Source organism: Hippocampus zosterae, chromosome 5 (assembly GCF_025434085.1).
Source record: "Hippocampus zosterae strain Florida chromosome 5, ASM2543408v3, whole genome shotgun sequence".
Lineage (NCBI taxonomy): Eukaryota > Metazoa > Chordata > Actinopteri > Syngnathiformes > Syngnathidae > Hippocampus > Hippocampus zosterae.
In genome coordinates, this window is record NC_067455.1 from 25,078,515 (window position 1) to 25,099,895 (window position 21,381).

Genomic DNA, 21,381 nt, shown 5'->3' on the forward strand with positions numbered 1-21,381 from the left:
AATCTTCAACTCCACAGGCAGTCATAAATGTTAAATGAAATGCATTCCTGGTTCTTGCATTTCAACTTTCCCTGTGATTTACTCCGCTCTGCTGTCATTCACTGCATCTCTTCTTTTTATCCTTTTGGAGTAATGCTATTAGGTACCAAGAGGGGGCATCTTTGCACCCCCAAAATCCCCCAGCATCAAACACTATTACAGTCATGCACTGCTTTTCAATATGGTAAAGACTGGTAAAGACTACAGAGACCACCTGAGACACGTTTTGGGAAATTCTGCTCTGTTTCAGAAGTTTGAACATCTGTCTCAGATTGTGCCACAAACCAGAACCACAAAGCATGTTTCAACACATTTCGCATTGCTCTGCAAAACACCCTCAAGCACAATTCTATTCCCACTCATAGGAAACATTGCTCATCTAAGTACATACTCACCTGTCTAATGACAGTTTTTGTAGTGAGCAGGAGACACGTGTGTCCGTTTAGGTCCCACTAAACCACAAATGACAATAGTAAGCTAAGTTCCCTTTTCCCCTTGACAACATCTGCATCACATGAAACAAAGGGGTTATTGTTGAAAGTTGTGTGCAGGCGTAGTGTTGAATGCATATGCAGCTGTTAACTGGTAATGGTAAAAACAGCAGCATCCATGACGGCCTTTTGTAAAAGAACACCCAGCAGGGAGATGAGGATGAGTTTATTCTATATCTTTTGGGTGGTCCTGCAAGTTTGTCGTCAAATCCACAAATGTAAGTAACCTGCGAAGCGTACTTTTGTTAACGATTTTGCATTTGTGGTTACATTCACTCACAGTTTGCGTGGATGTGTGTGGCCTCTTCGAAAAACACATGCTTCCACATGTGTCATATGTGTTCTGACATTTGTCTTTCCTACTCATCTACTTGTGCTTGACTCCATGTCTGTCAGAGCACTGCCAAAATAAACGACTGAAGCCAGGGACGTCAGATGTATGTCAACTGTCGGTCTGTATGGTGTGCAGGCTAACCACTGTGTGCTTTCATATGTGTGGAAGCCCAAATGTGGTCTGTCTCTTGGGACTAATCTGAAGCCCTACATGGCAGCTATCAGGTTTCTGTTACCCCACCCCCACCCTATTTGTATACTTATCTGCAGCCGTGACTGGATGATTGGAACAATGATCATATGTGTCTGCCTACATGCCTGCTTTCTCTATGCTCTTGCACATGCTCATTCGTATGCACATTCTAGTGTCAGTGCACGTTTATGAGATTAACAGGTGCCGCAAAATCACGTCATTTCATTCTTGCAGTGTCAAGGAAGAGAAATGATCAATTGGGATTGTTATATTGATTTAAGTAATGACGAGTGGAAGTGGAGTATTTACCTTAAAGCAACACATGCCTCCAAATTATGTGATAACCATAGTCTGAAAATATTCAAGTGACACTGGCAATATTTGTTATTGAATTCACATTGTGTATTAATATCCCAAGCGTGCATTAATATAATCAAAAATATTGCAAGCTTCATACTAATATTGTCAGACTATGATTTTAATGTGCGAAAACCCCTGCAGGCACAGGGAGAAAATTGCAAACTCCACGCAGGAAGGCCGGAGGCAGGCTTACGTGCATGGGTTTTATCCAGGTACTCCAGTTTCCTCCCACATTCCAAAAGCACGCATGGCAGGTTGATTGGACACTCCAAATTGTCCTTAGGTGTGATTGTGCGTGCAAATGGTTGTTCATCTATGTGTGCCCTGCGATTGCTGACAACCAATTCAGGGTATCCCCCGCCTACTGCCCGAAGACAGCTGGGATGGGCCCAACCCTTGTGAGGATAAGGAAGTAGAAATTGGATGGGTAGATGGATGGATTTTAAAATGTGCACATAAATTTTGGTGATAATCTGTCACATTTTTTGTACATTGAATGACATGTTTTTTTTTCTCTACTAGGCAACTTCGAGGCAACCTTCAAGACTGTACTGTAGTAGGCTGCGTTAGGTAGTCACTCCTACTCTAAAAGTCTTTTCTTTTCCTCTCTCAAGGGAAGATGAAACCTGATGTAGTTCGGAGTGACATCTAAATTATGCCAATACACATTTTTTAGGACAAAGGATCAGGAAACAAGTCCAAAATGAACAGTTGTGTGTTACAGCAAGGAAGTTGTCACCATGATTACATGGAGTTCCACACTATAAGGTGCTTCAGATTATGAGGCACACCTTCAATGAATGGTCTATTTTAAAATTGGTTTCATTAATATCGCGCACTGCATTCATTATAAGGCACATGGAAGCTACAGTAATGGCTGCGGTTGTGCTATGCATCCACTAGATGGCACTATGCTACAGAATACAATACAATACAACACAATACATGCTGATTTATATAGAGCTTTCACAATAACATACAATACAGCTTTATACAGAGCCTTCACAACCTCTGCAGCTGTAGCAAAGCCATTAAAACTGGTCACAAACACGGACATGAAACATAAATACAAATGGCATTACAAAACAAAGACAAACGTTCTGAAGACAATTGATTCAACACAAATGCTCACATCCACAAGCGGCTACATATCCTTAGAAGTCTTGCTTGTTTCCTTCTTCCTTCGTTAAGTCAGTAGTTAACTATGCTTTTGTTATTATCTTCATTTCATAACGGCTGGGCAGAGCTCACAAAGTACAGTAGTTGTCTGTTTGAGTGTGTGTGTTGGCAACTGCACATGTCAACCCTTTTAGGTTACAATTATCCATCCGTCCATTTTCTGATCTGCTTTATCTTCATAAGGGTTGTGAGGCGTGCTGGAGCCCATCCCAGCTATCTTCGGGCAGTAGGTGGGGGACACCCTGAACCGGTTGCTGGCCAATCGCAGGGCACTCAGAGACGAACAACCATTCGCGCTCACACTCCCACCCAGGGACAATTTTGAGTTTTCAATTAGCCTGTTGTGCATGTTTTTGGAATGTTGGAGGAAACCGGAGAACTCAGAGAAAACCCACGCAGGCCCTGGTAGAACACTCCACACAGGGAGGCCGGAGCTGGAATCAAACCCGGTACCTCTGTATTGTGAGGTTGAAGCACTAACCAATGGCCCACCAGGCCACCAGATTACAATTAGTTCCTGCTAATACAGTAATCACCAATAGATGGCATAGGAATACTAACAGGGAAACATCTCAATGAGGAATGTAATGAGAATTACAGCCTCTTTGTATTAGGCACATTGGATTATAGAGCGCACTGTCAGCTTTTGAAAAAATTAAATGTTTTTATCTGCAACTTATATACTTTATTTGTCCCACACTGGGGACATTTACAGACTACTGCTACTTATAATGTGGAAAATAAGGTAACGTATTTTCATGACTATAAGGCGCCATTAAAAGTCTTAAATTTTCTCCAAAATGGACAGGACGCCTTATGGTGCGGAGCGTCCTTTGTATGCGCTGAGTTCCAAAGTCTGACTGACAGCCGACACGCTGTTTATATAGAGAAAAGGCGGAAGTGACTGTGGCCAGGCATGCGGGAAAGAAGTCGACCAATCAGGGAAGTGTGGGCGTGTATATATACATATATGGAGAGGGAGAGAGAGAGAGAGAGAGGGGGGGGGGGGGGTGGGGGGGGACAGGCAAGCTGGGGAGCAGTCCGCCAATGGTGAAGGGTGGGCGTGTAAGTGGACGCTAAAGGGACGCCGCAAGCATGTACCAACACCTGTATAGAGTGTGGCAATGTGCATTGTTGCAAAACAACTCCAGTTTTGGTTTCTAAGAACCCCTGAAAATAAATTCGACAAAGAGACACGCCTACGAAGCTCAGTTCAAACTTAAAGCCACCGGTTATGCTTTTGGCATGCGTGCCCATCTCACAGCAGCGGTGAAAAACCAAGTCAAGCAAATGAAGTCTGAGCTTGCCGTTATTCCCGGAGGCTTGACTAAAGAACTCCAACCGCTGAACATTGGCATCAACCGGGCGTTCAAAGTAAAGTTGCGAACGGCATGGGAACAATGGATGATCGATGGCAAACACAACTTTACAAAGAGTGAGAGGCAGCGCTGGGCCAGTTACGCCACAATATGCAACAACGAGATGGAACGCAGCGTTTTTGATGGATTATGGTACTTGCACAATTGTTCAATTCTTTCCACACACACACGCGCTGCCACCATGTTTCGCTCTGTTCTTTACTTTCAAATGTGGGAAAGCTTCACACGAGAGAAATGTTGACTTTGCTGTTGCTGCTCCTTCTTTCCGCTCGGCAATGCGTAGCAACTCACGCTTTAGCATGTTATGCGTGACAACTGGGATGTGCAGTCCTCTGCTTCTGATACAGAGGATGAGGACTTTGATGGATTTCTGGGTGATGATTGATCGAAAAACGTGAGAACATTGTACGATGGCTAAATAAAATACACCCGAACTCAGTTCTGCTTTCATTGCCTTTTTAAAAACGTGTTTTTAGCTTGTATCTGTATGTCTTGGCATGCTACCGTATGCTTCAAGCTAACGTGTTAGCGTGCGCGCGTGCATGCCGTATGTTTAAGCTGGCGTATGTTTTACCACTGTAAAACTGCGCCCATTGGTACAGTGCGGTCTGTCTATGTGTAAAGAAATGTCACCCATTAATGAGACTGCGCCCAACCGTACGGTGCGTCGAATAGTTGTGAAAATACGGTAATCAAAAATGTCCAATAGCATGGCAGCATCCAGGCTTTGTCCTTATTTTGATACTTAATCGTCTTAAACCCTTTTTCAGGGACTCAGATGCCATTATTTGCATTTTTAATGTTCATGCACAGTGCCTAATTGAAGGAAGGAAAATGAATTTGGTCGTGTGTTGCTTTGAATGCACATCCGGAAGCACACTTGTGGTTCGCAGTCTGCCTCACAGTGAAGTTTCAAATCCCAGCTCTGAATTGTCCATCGGTGCGAATGGTGATTTGAGTGTTTGTGCAACCAGTCATGTGTAGACCTGCCTCTTCCCAAAAGTCAGCTGGGATCGGCACCATCTGTGGCCCTCATGAGTACACACGGTCTAGAAAATTGATGGATGAATGCCAGAATAACAACATGTACTCAGCTGTATTTTGTGTGGAATGGCCCTTTCCAGGGACCCATAGTTTTACCACGTGACCTTGGATAGACTCGTGAGAATTGTAGGCTGACTCCATCACGTCTAGTTACCTGGACAGCCAAACATTGGCTGACTGTTTTGAACTACATGCCGTCATGGCAGCAGGGCAAAGAAATCGTCATTAGCAAATCCAACCTGCATTTGCAAACCTGTTAATTGGACCGTTTTCACGAACACGTAAACACATGAACTTTGGGTCAAAGTTGGTCTAAAACTGAAGCAATTAATTGAAACTGAATGTGACTGATTATTTGATGAATGGAAATTGCATTGTTATTGTTTCTGTGCTGTATATTCCACAATAATAATAATTTTTATTTATTATATTTCTTTGGGGGAGGCCCAGTAGGCCAGTGGTTAGCACGTTGGCTTCACAGTGCAGAGGTACCAGGTTCGATGCCAGCTCCGGCCTCCCTGTGTGGAGTTTGCATGTTCTCCCCGGGCCTGCGTGGGTTTTCTCCGGGTGCTTCGGTTTCCTCCCACATTCCAAAAATATGCATGGCAGGCTGATTGAACACTCTAAATTGTCCCTAGGTGTGAGTGTGAGCGTAGATGGTTGTTCGTCTCTGTGTGCCCTGCGATTGGCTGGCAACCGATTCAGGGTGTCCCCCGCCTACTGCCCGGAGACGGCTGGGATGGGCTCCAGCACCCCCCGTGACCCTAGTGAGGATCAAGCGGTTAGGAAGATGAATGAATATTTCTTTGGGTTTTAGGCTTCCCCTTGGCTAACTAGAGACTAATTCTCCCTCCCCTGTGGTTTCTTTCTGACTTTCGGGTTGAGTGAACGCTGGCGCGTTTTGACTGCCGCTGCTCAACCCGTATTGTTTTGTGTTTTTTGTTATTGTAAAGTGTCCTTGGGTGTCTGAAGGCGCTTATAAATAAAATGTATTATTATTATTATTAATTAATATATTTACATGTTTGCAGGTACTGTGAAGAGATGGTTCCCCTCCATCCGTGTCTGCGGCTCATTAGCAACTGTGAACAGATGTTATCAAGCCACACGTCTCGTCGCCTAATCACCATGGAGAAAGTCAAAGAACAAGAGGTGTGTGTGTGTGTGTTTGTGTTTGTTTTTGGGGAGGTTCAATACAATCTTACACAAACTCAATCTTACACAGTAAATATTCCCATCTACGGAGTTCTTTCAAAAGGAAATTCCTTCACCCGGACTAAAAACCTATGCATTAAAATTTCCTACTACGATGTTAAATTAACGATCAATTCATAACAATGGAATTTCTACTACCCGGAACCCGCAAGCCATACAGAAGCATGCAGTGGCGCAAACACAAGTCCTGCTCGATACTACGGAATAATGCTGTCCGTGCCGCTATTTACTCTCATTGGATACAAAATGGCGACATGTAAGTGACTCTATTAGCATGAGTTTTACTGCAATAAGATAAGATATCCTTTATTCGTCCCACACTGGGGAAATTTACAGCCTCCAGCAGCAAGAATGTATGTAGAAAGAAGAAAGAGAAAAAAACAACAACCATCTTTCAATTAAATGCAATATGAACACAAAAAGGATAAATCGCAGTACCATTTACAATTTTCCTTCACATCATTTAATTATTATTATTATTATTATGATTGTTATTTTTTATTCATCAGCCTGACAGCAGTCGGTAGGAACGAGCGTCGGTATCTCTCCTTCTTGCAGCGCGGGTGTAACAGTCTCTGGCTGAAGGAGCTACCAAGTGCTGTCAGGGCGGGCTGGAGGGGGTGGGAGGGACTGGCCATCATAGCTTTTAGCTTAGTTAGCATCCTTCTGTTGCCCACCTCCTCCAGAGTGTCAAGGGAGCAACCCAGGACCAGTCTGGGCCTTCCTGACCAGTCGCTCCAGTCTCTTTCTGTCCCGGGCTGAGATGCTCAATAGTGAACGATTTTTATTCCTTATACAGCTCTGAGTTTCCTGAATGCAACATACTCATAGCTGCTCTGCCACTGGCTTAACGAGCTTCATCCTGGCCTCCGATTGGCCAAGAGGGACCTCACTATCTAGGTGTGTAGATACTGTAGCTAGATCCGTGGAAGATAGAGAGGAATGCATCCGATTAGCTGCTCAGAGTAAATTGCTTGTGCCTCGACGGACAGTCAAAAGTGTGATCCGTGAATCCTGTCATTGCCTCTAATGGTCGATCGATAATTGGGGTAGGAGAGTGACATCACCCTCTGTATATAATTCTGGTTCTGGTCGGGGAGTGATTATTTCTCTCCTCTTAAGAATTATCTGGATCTATCTTAAGAAAAGATGAATAGATATATTACTATTTCTACATTCATTTTTTTACCTGAAATGCCCGACACATTGTTAAAGACGTCAGGGATGTCACTGTATAACACACAGCTTAGTTGCAGTTTGTTTATAAATAAATGAATGAATGAATACATTAATAAACCCGTGATAAATGTTAGCATGTACATTTGACACACATTCAACTACTGCTCACAAAAACACCCCTATATGACAAAGATTAACGCCCTGATAACTTCATTCATTAAATATATTGCACCACGTAATGCACTCTGGGAACCGAATTGGCGACATCATATGACATGCCTGTGCAGTGTTCCTCTGTTCTGTTCATTGGCACCACAAAAACAAAAAAATCTGGGATATCTGCTCTGTATTTAAAGCACACTTTCTGGCGTTGACATAAAAAAAATCAGCCTAATGAAAAGCGTTGGATAATCGAGCAAGCTCTGGCTTATTTTTAATGCACAAGCATTGGGTTTGCTTTTGACATGAACGAGCGTCGCCGCCGGCAAAGGGCTAGCTTAGCATTAGCATCCCGCTTCGTTGCGCTCAGCTCAGAAGTTGGAAGCCTTTGATGGCGTTTTTTCATCAAATGGTTTCAGAATTTTGAATCCATTTCAGAATGGGCGACGGTTGCTGTCTGCACTTGTTGCCATTCAAGTCTGATCGCTGCAGTAATTGCCTTGTATTTATTTATTTTTCCTCATATTCACGATGGAGCTGAGAGTGCTTTATAAATACAGTTGAGTTGAGCACCATGATATGACGTCACATCAACTTTCTTCTTTTCTCCAAGTTTATGGGGTGTCACCTAGTGTTCACATAGAGAAATTACAGTCAAAAAACAAAATGTTACTTGAGGTACTCTTATTTTCCTTGGACAACTTTTTGTCATACTTAGACTTAATGAGAGCAATGATGAAATTATTAATTTCATTGTTATACTCCAGATGGATTGACAAAGGGAATATTCCACACCTTTAAACAAGTGAATTTTCATTCCATTCTATAATTTAGTTTCATTCTAATTGGAATGCAAGGCTGCTCACAAAAACACACCTATATGACAAAGATTAACGCCCTGATAACTTCATTCATTAAATATATTGCACCACGTAATGCACTCTGGGAACCGAATTGGCGACATCATATGACATGCCTGTGCAGTGTTCCTCTGTTCTGTTCATTGGCACCACAAAAACAAAAAAATCTGGGATATCTGCTCTGTATTTAAAGCACACTTTCTGGCGTTGACATAAAAAAAATCAGCCTAATGAAAAGCGTTGGATAATCGAGCAAGCTCTGCCTTATTTTTAATGCACAAGCATTGGGTTTGCTTTTGACATGAACGAGCGTCGCCGCCGGCAAAGGGCTAGCTTAGCATTAGCATCCCGCTTCGTTGCGCTCAGCTCAGAAGTTGGAAGCCTTTGATGGCGTTTTTTCATCAAATGGTTTCAGAATTTTGAATCCATTTCAGAATGGGCGACGGTTGCTGTCTGCACTTGTTGCCATTCAAGTCTGATCGCTGCAGTAATCGCCTTGTATTTATTTATTTTTCCTCATATTCACGATGGAGCTGAGAGTGCTTTATAAATACAGTTGAGTTGAACACCATGATATGACGTCAAATCAACTTTCTTCTTTTCTCCAAGTTTATGGGGTGTCACCTAGTGTTCACATAGAGAAATTACAGTCGAAAAACAAAATGTTACTTGAGGTACTCTTATTTTCCTTGGACAACTTTTTGTCATACTTAGACTTAATGAGAGCAATGATGAAATTATTAATTTCATTGTTATACTCCAGATGGATTGACAAAGGGAATATTCCACACCTTTAAACAAGTGAATTTTCATTCCATTCTATAATTTGGTTTCATTCTAATTGGAATGCAAGGCTCGATCTCAGGGGTGTTAAACTCATTTAACATTGTGGGCCACATACGCTGGGATGAGATGATTCCACTTTTTGCCGGAATTCCACTTTTTTCGGTCAAAATGGACCTATTTTATGTTTTTCCAAATCTGTAAAAAAAAATTCAGGGGTGGGGGCGGACTTGTCTTTGGCAGATTCGGGGCTCGTAATGTTTGCAAGAATCCATTTTGAATCCCATTTTTTAAGCGTTAGTTTATCTTTACTTCCTGTATGGGCTAAAACCAATGTCTTACTTGTGATTGTCGCTATATTGGCAATGCAAATCACAACCAATCCATGTTCGCCTTCCTAAACCCCTTTCTCACGAATGCCGAATGTTATCGAGACTCGCGACGAAGCTAAAGTGCGTCAGGTAGATGCGGATCTGAAAAACACGTTTCGATGGGACTGGATGGATAGAAAGCTGACGGTGTCCCCAGTAGGAAACAGTAAAGAGGAACCATTGTGCTTGTGTCGGATTTTGTGAAAAAGCTCGATGTCGCCGGTAAAGCTCTGTGTACAGTGTGTGACGATGTCATTCTATCCGGATCGAGGGGATGGAGAGCTCTATATAATAAAATACATTCATAACACATACTGTATATAGTAAACAGTGCGGGACTTCACTATCACTGTATGAAGTAAGAATCAAGAGCTTTTTATCACATTTACACAACACTTTATGAATACAAGTCATGAACAAATCTTAAATATGGCAGGGAATGCTATCCTTTTTTAGTTTTGATTTTGAGCAGCAAATTTGTAGTTACATGTTGGTGCTCACCAGGAATGCAGAAGCAAAATTGCACACATTTTCAGTTGAAAGAATAGTGAACAATCTTGGGATTTTTTTTTCGTTAAAGTTTCAAATAGTGTGTAAATTGAATACACTTCATCCTCAGCATGTTTAGTGCCACTTTTGTAAATGGCTCCGCCCCGTCCTGGCCACGCCCCATCCCGGCCATGCCCCTTCTTTTTTTTTCCCCCATCACGAGCCACTCTCATCCCTGCATACGGCCTCTGTAGATATCAAGTGGGCCGGACCATTAAAAATTATACCAATTAAACCAAAATAATGTCTTTCCTTTGTTTTGGTTTAAAGAAGCACAAGACCATTAGGAAAATTTTGAAATTTAATGAACATGTCTTTTACAAAACATTTCATGAAGCACCTAAGATTTCCTTAGACAAATGTGCTATTTACTTTTATCATTCACATATATGCATTGCAACTGATCCCACTGACTGTACAAAGGCAAGTAATTGGTATTGAAAAATATAGTTATGCACTTTTAAGATTCATAGAGATTTATAAAGAAAGGAATTTTTTAAACCATTTACACGAGCATATCAAATCTAAATGTAATCCCTGCCTACACCTTACAAACTAAGGAGAGTGCTATAATATGTGTTAAGAATAAAGTATTCACATGTCCTTGATAGCATCTGCTGTGTTGGGTCTGTCTCAGTGGCAGATTGAGGCTGCTGTTGTCTTCTTCTCTGATCAAAACAATGTTGTCTTTTCCTCTGATCAAAACAGTGTGTCCCACTAGCTGATGTTCCATGAATTTCACCTTATTAAAAATATTAATTACGTGTCTTTTATGCATTTTGTCACTTTTAAATTATCTTGCGGGCCTCATCAAACCTTCTTGCGGGCCAGTTCCGGCCTGCAGGCTGTATGTTTGACACCCCTGCTAAACGTGAGTAGTGATTATCTATGTGTTTTATTCCGGATAGGAAATTTGCAGAAAGCTGCTCTTAGAAAATAACAATGGTTTGTGACCAACGTAGTAATCTGCCTCGGTAGCTGAAAACCCTGATCGGAACATCTCAACTTTCACCTTTATTTGTGGATGCACTGTTGTGAAAATTTTTTGCGAATTATTTTTCTGTCGAGAAAATGTGAAGGGTTTCAAGAATATTATTTCTAGGTTCGACACTTGTGCACCTGATGAAAGAATGTATTTCAGTAAAGTGAGGACTTTTACAGAGTGTGATTTCCTAATTATAAGAGACAGAAACACATCTGCACAGTAACAACTTGTGTGTTTGCATCAGTGTGTGTGAGAATGCACACCAACCACGTTATGACATAATTCATGTAAAATGAGAGCATGTGTCTAACTGCCTATCCTCCCCTTTTATTGGTTTGCATCAACTTTTCTTGAATATGTAACCCCACGAATATGTGTCATGAGCATGTATATGCATGTGGAAAGGCAGTCATTGAAGCTTCCCCATCTGGCAGTGCCTCGCGCAGGCTCTCTGGTATCCCTTTCACCGAGAGCTGCAATGAGACAAATACATCTATTCTGGCTGAAATGTTTTCTCCTTACAAGAAGGCCTCCACCCACTCTTACCCACCCATCTTAAGTCATTTGCCCGCATGACTTGCTTGGTCTGTATCATCACGGTGTTTACTGTTCCAGTGTTTTGGCACTAAATGGCGCAATCAAACACTTCGCACTCGGTGAAATAGAAGGTCAAATTGTCTGCCAATTAATGTGTTGTGTGTATGTCTATACACATAGACACACATTTTGTTCATTTAAAACCATTTTGTTCATTTAAAAACATCAAAATCAACCGCTTTAAACATTTAGGTTTGGTCCAAAGCTATTTCTTCAGTCCCACATGCAGCTCCTTTTTCCACGGGTGCTCACCCTTGGTGACACCGGCACATAATGACATTTGCTTCATATGCTTTCTGCGATGCAGCTATCAATCATATTGCAGTGGGGACAGTCCTGCTTTTTTTGTTGTTGTTCTTTTTCCTTGGAGGCTACTCTTTATGGGTTCATAATGCCACTAGCTTCATTATTGTAAGCCATCACTCCCGAGTTTTGCACTGTATACGGCGCAAGATCTCTGATAAATAAAACGGACGGTGGAATTACAAGTGGCTGCATATAGCAATGTTCATGAATGAGGTGTTTTGTTTCTTTCGGAAACTTGGTTTTAACCCAAGGATATTCAATGCTAGCATGCAGCTAGCCTCTCCCCCCATCATTAAAAAACGCTTGGCATATTGACCGACTAACTGTTTAATTCCAAGGACATTTACCTGATTTGGATGTTCCATAAATCCCCTCAAATTAAAAATTAGAGTCTGTATTTAAAGCGCAATCCAATGAGGTGGTGGTAGGAGTAAAAAAAATGACAATAGAGTGTGTTCATATCCCATGAATGAAGAGGTGAAAACATTGACATGGTTCAAGAACGAGCTGAGCTAATTCACACCATATTACGTGATATGTCATCAGGCGCCGACAGGTATGGCAGCCTCGGTCACACGCTCCCTAGTATTATCCCTGTTTTTGTCATTTTCGTTTGTTTTTGGCGACCCTGAGTGGCTTACTTACACGAGGGAAAAGTTGCTGCGCGTTGGGGAGTCTACGCTCGGTCTTTTTTCACCAGCACACGAAAATCCACAAGGTTTTTCGGAGCTAATCGCGAGCGGAGCATGGAAACGCCACCGGAGGAGGGGGAAGCGAGCCGGCGTGCTCGTCAAGCTCCGGCAGCGCGGATTTCGAACCCCGCTCCCATCGATCCATCTTGCTAATCTACGATCTCTGCCAAACAAGATGGATGAACTTCTTCTCCTCACAAAGACCAACAAAACCTTTGCACGTTCTGCTGCGCTCTGCTTCACTGAAACCTGGCTCAGTGACCGCCACCCAGATTCCGCGCTACATCTACCCGGCTTCCGCCTTCTCCGAGCCGACCGGGACACGGAGCTATCGGGGAAATCGAAAGGTGGTGGGATTTGCTTCTATATCAACGAAGAATGGTGCACTGATGTCACGAAGCTCGACGCACACTGCAGCCCGGACCTGGAGTCGCTGTCTTTAAACTGCAAGCCATTCTACTCGCCACGTGAGTCCACTTCCTTTTTACGAGTCGGTGTTTACATTGCGGCACAAGCTAACACTAACACGGCGATACAAACGCTAGCCGAACAAGTAAACAAACTCGAACTAAAATACCCAGAGTCACTCCTGATCATTTTGGCCGATTTTAATAGAACACATCTTAACCGTGAACTTCCCAGATATAAGCAGCACATCGACTGTTTCACCAGAGAAGGCAACATTCTAGACCACTGCTATACAACAATCAAAAATGCATACCGATCGCCGGTCGCCCGTGCAGCATTGGGTCTTTCTGACCACAATTTAATCCACTTAATACCTACATACAGACAGAAACTCAAATGTGTTAAACCGGTTGTTAAGACTGTGAAAAAATGGACAGATGAAGCAAAGCTAGCTCTACAAGAATGCTTAGACTGCACTGATTGGGGCGTCTTTGAAACTTCAACGGGCACACTGGATGAATACACAGACACTGTAACATCATACATTAGTTTCTGTGAGGACATGTGTGTACCAACGAAGTCCTTCCGCTCCTTCAACAATAACAAGCCATGGTGGTAACAAGCCCAAACTCAGGCAACTCAGGAAAGAGAAAGAGGCCGCATTTAGAAGTGGAGATCGGGCACTGTACTAACATGACCGAAACCAATTGACAAAGGAAATTAACATCACTAAGAGAAGCTATGCAGAGAGGCTGAAAAAACAGTTCTCTGCTAACGACTCTGCATCTGTATGGAATGGCCTGAAAGCAATCACTAACTATAGAATGCCATCCCCCCAAACAGTGAACAATAAGGGTCTTCCTAATGAACTAAACATGTTTTTCTGCCGATTTGAAAAGGACACCCCCATTTCCCACACACACCCACCTCTACCAGAAACCACTCTACCCCCCCCCCCCCCCCCACCCACCCTCTTTTTCTCCACTACAGATCCACAAACAGGACGTGAGACGGCTCTTCAAGCAGCAAAAGATCAAGAAAGCACCGGGGCCTGACAAAGTGTCCCCCTCCTGCCTGAAAGTCTGCGCTGACCAGCTGGCTCCGGTCTTCACACAAATCTTCAACAGATCCCTGGAGCTGTGTGAGGTCCCATGCTGCTTCAAACAGTCTACCATCATCCCAGTTCCCAAGAAATCGGCAACATCGGAATTGAACGACTATAGGCCTGTTGCCCTGACGTCTGTGGTCATGAAGTCCTTTGAACGCCTTGTGCTGAACCACCTAGAGAACGTCACTGGACCCCTGCTGGACCCTCTCCAGTTTGCCTACCGGGCAAACAGGTCTGTGGAAGACGCAGTCAACATAGGTCTGCACTACATCCTCAAGCACCTCGACAGCACAGGGACCTACGCAAGGATTCTGTTTGTGGATTTCAGCTCTGCGTTCAACACCATCATCCCGGAACTCCTCACCCCCAAACTACTACACCTCGGTGTGTCCCCTACGATCTGCCAGTGGATCCTCAGCTTCCTGACGGGACGGACACAACAGGTGAGACTGGGTGCAACAACATCATCAATACGCACCACCAGCACTGGAGTCCCACAGGGATGTGTCCTCTTGCCACTGCTCTTCTCTCTCTACACAAACAATTGCACCTCAACAGATCCAGCTGTCAAACTGTTCGCAGACGACACCACGGTCATCGGTCTCATCAAAGACGGCGACGAGTCTGCGTACCGCCAACAAGTGGAGCAGCTGGAGCTCTGGTGCAGCCGACACCACCTCGGGCTGAACACGCTCAAGACTGTAGAGATGATCGTGGACTTCAGGAAACATTCTTCTCCTCAGTTGCCCCTCACACTATCCAACTGCCCTGTGTCAACCGTCGAGACCTTCAAGTTCCTGGGAATCACAGTCTCCCAGGACATGAAGTGGGAAGTCAACACCATCTCCATCCTGAAAAGGGCCCGGCAGCGGATGTACTTCCTGAGGCTGCTGAGGAAGCATGGCATGCCACAGGAGGTGCTACGACAGTTCTACACGGCAGTCATCGAATCAATCCTGTGTTCTTTCATCACGGTTTGGTTTGGGGCCGCCACAAAAAAGGACAAAATCCGACTTCAACGGACAGTTAGGACGGCAGAAAAAATCGTTGGCACCGCCCTACCCACTCTTGAGGACTTGCACACTGCAAGAATCAAGACAAGGGCACGGAAAATCCTCCTGGATCCCCCGCACCCTGCCCACCACCTTTTTCAGCCACTCCCCTCAGGCAGACGCTACAGATCCATGCGCACCAAATCCAGTAGACACTTAAACAGCTTCTTCCCTCTAGCCATTAACTCCTTAAACAGTCATTGACGTAGTCACTCTTCTTGCACCACAAAATGGTAGTACAAAACTACTGGTTACTCTAAAATGGTTCAATGATTTTGTTGTCTACGATGATACTAGTGCAGCGTGTTATCCCGGAGACAAATTCCTTGTGTGTTCTACATACTTGGCCAATAAAGATGATTCTGATTCTGATCACACAGGACACAGACAGTCATGCAATCTTAACAACATTTCCTGTATACACTTTGTTGTTTGAAGCAGTTGTAGATGAAAAAGGAGTGATTCAAAGTGTCCTTTTCACTAATGGATCAAAGACGTCATGCTGAAAATGTGCACACGTCAGCTGTAGCGTCCATTAACAAAAAAGAGATTTGCTCTCATCTCCTGTCCCACGTAAATCTGCTTCAATTCCAAGCCGCGACTCCCAGTTCCACATATGCATCGCGCTGATGCTCCTTTCTTCTCCACGTCGGCTCCTCAAGCCATGCATCATCCATCCAGCCGCAGACTGTCCAACAGCACCGACCTTTCCGCTGAACAAAGCGGGGCTGTGAAAATGCTGCCCATGACAGGTGCAAAACACATTCGCACCGGGGCTGTCCAGCAACGACAGTCAAATGGTGCCGACCTTCCTCCAAATCAAAATCAGCGCTGTTACACACATGCTGCCGAGAAGGTGCAACCACCAAGCACAGATTCTTCTGAAGGCTATGCTGATGAATGTTAATTACTGTATAAGATTTCAGTAAATACGTGTACTGCTGTCGTCTTTGTCTCGGTTTGTCATGGTTATTGTCACAATTTACATATTTTCAACATGCTGCTTACCCACATACACTTGGACCAAAATTCCTAGTGGCTGAGTAAGCCCTCCTTCACGGGTTTTCACTTATTGCAGCAGGGTCCTGGTCCCCATTAACTTCTATAAGTGAAGTTGTACTGAAGTTTACTGAAAACTGTACTGAAGTTTTGTAAATCTTGAGGGTGGAAACCTACCCGTAATTTTTGTGTTGCTTGGACGCATAAGTGGGGAAAAAAAAGTGTTGACAAATTACTGCCAGCAATTGGAGTCATCACTTGCAGGCAGATTCGTCATTTCATCCCGCCTTTGTTGTGGCTATGTTGTCAAATTGAATTTTGAAGAAAAATTGCTTCCTTGCGATTGACTTGTGTCCACACCAGGGTGTACCCTGCCTGCTCGAAGTCAGCTGGGATAGGCTCTAGCTCACTTGCAACCCTAATGTGGATAAGCAGTAGGGATGTGAATCTCAGCACTTAGGACGATTCGATACACATCACGATCCACTGCCAGCGATGCGATACTTAAACGATACATGGAATTTTCTGGCGATACAATGCGATACGTTTCACCGTCGTCACGATGCGATACGATTCGATACACATTAAGTTCAAATCAATGCGATCCGATACGATACAATGCAATTTGTTGCGATATTGTGCAATTAAACATGATGCAAATAAGCAAAGAAAAAAAGCTTTTAAAAAGATGGAATTCAGTATGTTATTACAAAAAGGATACCGCTTTATTCCTTATAAAGAGTAGAACTTGTAAAACAACTTATTTAAGCCCTTTCACATTTGGGTTTTGTGCAAAGAAAATGTAAACAATTTGGCACCTGAGACTCACAGCTGTTGCTATAGTGTAAACACAAACAGACTCTCACTGAGTGTCTTATATGAAATATTCATTATATATATATATATATGAATCTATAGCGCAAGATGTCCACCCATCCACTGTAAGTGCAACTCTTTGCGCACTGTTCAGCGACACAGTAATCTCACTTCTCACTTTGTTGTACACATCGGGAATATGTTTGTAAGTGAACACAGACCTGTCTGGTATTTTATACCTGGGTTCCAAAACGTGCACGAGCTGTCTGAAACCCTCGTTGTCCACCACGCTAAGGCTGGAGGTCTTTGCATATGAAATAAGCAGTGACCTTAGTTATAGCCATTGCGCGGTCACAGTGAGTTGCAAGGGGACTCCCAAAATAAGAGGCAATTTTTTTCTGATCCTGACCTGGTTTACCAAGAGTTTCTCCGGTGTCCGACGAGGAACTGGGTGGGGAAGCGCGAGGGAAACTTGTCGGTGATCTGGTGCCATCGGTTTAAGTGGGTCTGCATATTTGTGGTGCTGCCGTTGTATGGCTTCTTAGTGCGACATTCCTTGCAAATTACGGAGGTTTTATCAAGCTTTCCGTCTTTCTTTTCGAAGCCATAGTATTTCCAAACATAAGATTTGAATGTTGCGGCTGCATTAAATATAGTAGTTTCCTTGCTGCTGCGTGCGCTAACTTCCATAATGTTTCGCTCGTTGTGTACTGGACTGTATGTGACGCACGGCTACCGTCCGTATTCAACACAAAACGCAAAGCAATGATGGTGCATTCATTGCGCCTAGGAAAGGGCAGATATGTGACGTTTAACATGAATAAAACGGCGATTGAAGCGGATTTTACCTATACCCATCAATGCATCGTGATGAATCGCGATTTCACCGATACCCATTAATGCATCGTGATGAATCGCGATTTCACCCGTCAATCGCGTCGTACCCAGTGAATGAGCCGATGCACTCGGATCGCGGACGTGCGCATCAATGTATCGATTAATATCGATTATTTTCCACAGCCTTAATAAGCAGAATAGAATATGGATACATGGACAATTTTGTTTCTGGAGCCGGGTAACGTATTACCTGTAACCTTTGTCTGTGTTTCCAAAGGGACTGGACAGTCTGGCTCATCTTTCAAACCCTCGCTTCAGTGCCTACCAGGGACACAACACCTTCAGAGAGAAGTACTTCAGTGGACTTAACAAGAGGCTTAAACAAAGAGAGCAAATCTGATGTCAAAGAAGACTCAATCATTCCAAGCTCAGATAATGACCGTTGGCAAGCTCCCAAAGAAAACAAACACGAACCAATTCATTAAGGTCACTGTCAAGATAGAGGAACGTTAAAAAATAAATAAAATCCTTTCCAAAGACAAAAGATATTTAGCAAGATTTGATTGACATCGGAGAGGTATATGATATGGTCAAAAAGCTTTATCACATTCGTATTTTTTTGTAATTGTTTCATGAATACAACACATATAGTCTTTCAGTCAATGTTTGAGTGTTTGAGCAAACACAAATTCCCTCACAATTCCTCAACCACTGTGAACAACTTGAACATGAACACTGTGGCCACACTAGTTTTGCACCTGAGATAATACATGTCTTATTAAAATAATCAAATTACACCAGTAGTTTCCCTTCAATTACTTTTAATATCAGTGATTTTGATCACTTAGAATGAAAAAGACAATAAAATATTTTGCCCTATATTGTGTAAAATCCTGTGTTTGTGTGTGTGTGTGTGTGTGTGTATCTCAAACTCATTTTGTCCACTTTGGAGATACATCTTCTCTCGTAGGGCCATTATGGCTGTGAAAATAAATAAATGCATAATCATCTTATTACATATGACTTGTGCATAACAAATTGATAAACTACTAGTTTTGAAATCAGTCAACGTTAATAGCTTGTGAAATTATTGTTTGTGACTGTGAACCACGGTACATAATTATTGCAAAATCTCAACATTATTTACTACACATGACAATTTTGCATTTCAGTACAAATTTTAGCTAGGATCATGTGAGTTGACGCAGAACATTTGCTTTCACGGGCCATATAAAATGATGCAATCTGACTTATTAATCATCTCCTGAGAGCTAGCCTGCAGACCCTCGTGTTTATCAGCCAGACTGCCACACTCCCCTGTTCTATTTTTTCAAAGGAAGCGAGTCCTCGGCACCTTCACGTTAGGCGAGACCATTTGTGCTGTATTTTGTGTTTTGTTTTCATCAAAGGCCATTGCATAACTTGCACTTATCACTTGCTTCGTTAAATATAAACAAAGCCCATGGTTTGCACTTGGAAAAGTAAGTGAGTTAAGTAAAAATGCTGCTTGGATTTCCCTTTGAAGCTTGCTTTGTTCTTGTTTGTTTGCGGTGCCACAAAACGGTGACAACACCCCACAATCCATAATTACAGACTAGCGACTACAATTAGGGGTGAGTTTGTGTTAAAAGTTTGGGGACATTGTTAAAAACAGAATGTTGGTGTGGCGTGTGTCATCGAGAATGGAACACTGATACGTTGTTAAAATGGGGTGTCACCTGGATTCAACCCTTAATGGTGTCTGTGAAATTGCAACCACAACCTTACATAATGATTGAAGTTGACTGGTTAGATTCGAGACAATTTTCTTCAGCGTTATTTTCCTCCTCGCTTGCAAGAAGGAAACAAACTTTTGTAATGTATGTAAAACTTCACATTTGATGAAAAAAAGTGCCTTGTAATTTGGTTTTTCTATTTCATCCATCCATCCATCCATCATCTACCGCTTATCCGGGGCCGGGTCGCGGGGGCAACAGCTTTAGCAGGGAAGCCCAGACTTCCCTCTCCCATGGTACTTCTTCCAGCTCTCCCCGGGGGATCCCGAGTCGTTCCCAGGCGAGCTGGGTGACATAGTCTCTCCAGCGTGTCCTGGGTCTTCCTCGGGGTCTCCTCCCGGTGGGACATGACCGGAACACCTCACCGGGGAGGCGCTCAGGAGGCATCCGAATCAGATGCCCAAGCCACCTCATCTGGCTCCTCTCGATGTGGAGGAGAAGCGGCTCGACTCTGAGCCTCTCCCGAATGACTGAGCTTCTCACCTTATCTCTAAGGGAGAGCCCGGACACCCTGCGGAGAAAACTCATTTCAGCCGCTTGTATCCGGGATCTCGTTCTTTCGGTCACGACCCATAGCTCGTGACCATAGGTGAGGGTTGGGACGTAGATCGACCGGTAAATTGAGAGCTTCGCCTTTTGGCTCAGCTCCTTCTTCACCACGACAGACCGATACAACGTCCGCATCACAGCAGACGCTGCACCGATTCGCCTGTCGATCTCCCGCTCCCTCCTACCCCCACTCGTGAACAAGACCCCAAGATACTTGAACTCCTCCACTTGGGGTAAGATCTCCTCCCCGACCCGGAGGGGGCACTCCACCCTTTTCCGACTGAGGACCATGGTTTCAGATTTGGAGGTGCTGATTTTCATCCCAACCGCTTCACACTCGGCTGCGAAACGCTCCAGTGAGAGTTGGAGAGCCCCGTTTGAAGGAGCCAACAGCACCACATCATCTGCAAAAAGCAGGGATGCAATACTGAGGCCCCCAAAACGGACCCCCTCAACGCTTCGGCTGCGCCTAGAAATTCTGTCCATAAAAGTTATGAACAGAATCGGCGACAAAGGGCAGCCTTGGCGGAGTCCTACCTCCACTGGAAACGATTCCGACTTACTGCCGGCAATGCGAACCAAACTCTGACATCGGTGGTATAGTGACCGAACAGCCCGTATCAGGGGGTTCGGTACCCCATACCCACGAAGCACCCCCCACAGAACTCCCCGAGGGACACGGTCAAACGCCTTCTCCAAGTCCACAAAACACATGTAGACTGGTTGGGCGAATTCCCACATACCCTCAAGGACCCTGCTAAGGGTGTAGAGCTGGTCCACTGTTCCACGGCCGGGACGAAAACCACACTGCTCCTCCTCAATCTGAGGCTCGACTTCCTGACGGACCCTCCTCTCCAGCACCCCTGAATAGACCTTACCAGGGAGGCTGAGGAGTGTGATCCCTCTGTAGTTGGAACACACCCTCCGGTCCCCCTTTTTAAAAAGAGGGACTACCACCCCGGTCTGCCAATCCAGAGGCACTCTCCCTGTTGTCCACGCGATGTTGCAGAGGCGTGTCAACCAGGACAGCCCCACAACATCCAGAGCCCTGAGGAACTCCGGGCGGATCTCATCCACCCCCGGGGCCTTGCCACCGAGGAGCTTTTTAACCACATCGGTGACT

The 21,381-nt window shown here is 44.0% G+C and overlaps 1 protein-coding gene across 2 annotated transcripts in view; it reads left to right on the forward strand.

Annotated features, from left to right (window-relative positions):
* trmt11 (tRNA methyltransferase 11 homolog) overlaps nucleotides 1-18,950 on the forward strand; it is a 28,656-nt gene extending 9,706 nt beyond the window's left edge. For both annotated transcript variants that reach the window (XM_052064764.1, XM_052064765.1), the window contains exons 12-13: nucleotides 6,050-6,170; nucleotides 18,212-18,950. In XM_052064764.1, coding sequence (XP_051920724.1) covers nucleotides 6,050-6,170; nucleotides 18,212-18,334 — 244 coding nt within the window. In that variant the 3' untranslated portion in view covers nucleotides 18,335-18,950. The remainder of the gene's footprint in view (nucleotides 1-6,049; nucleotides 6,171-18,211) is intronic.
* Nucleotides 18,951-21,381: the final 2,431 nt, after the last annotated feature.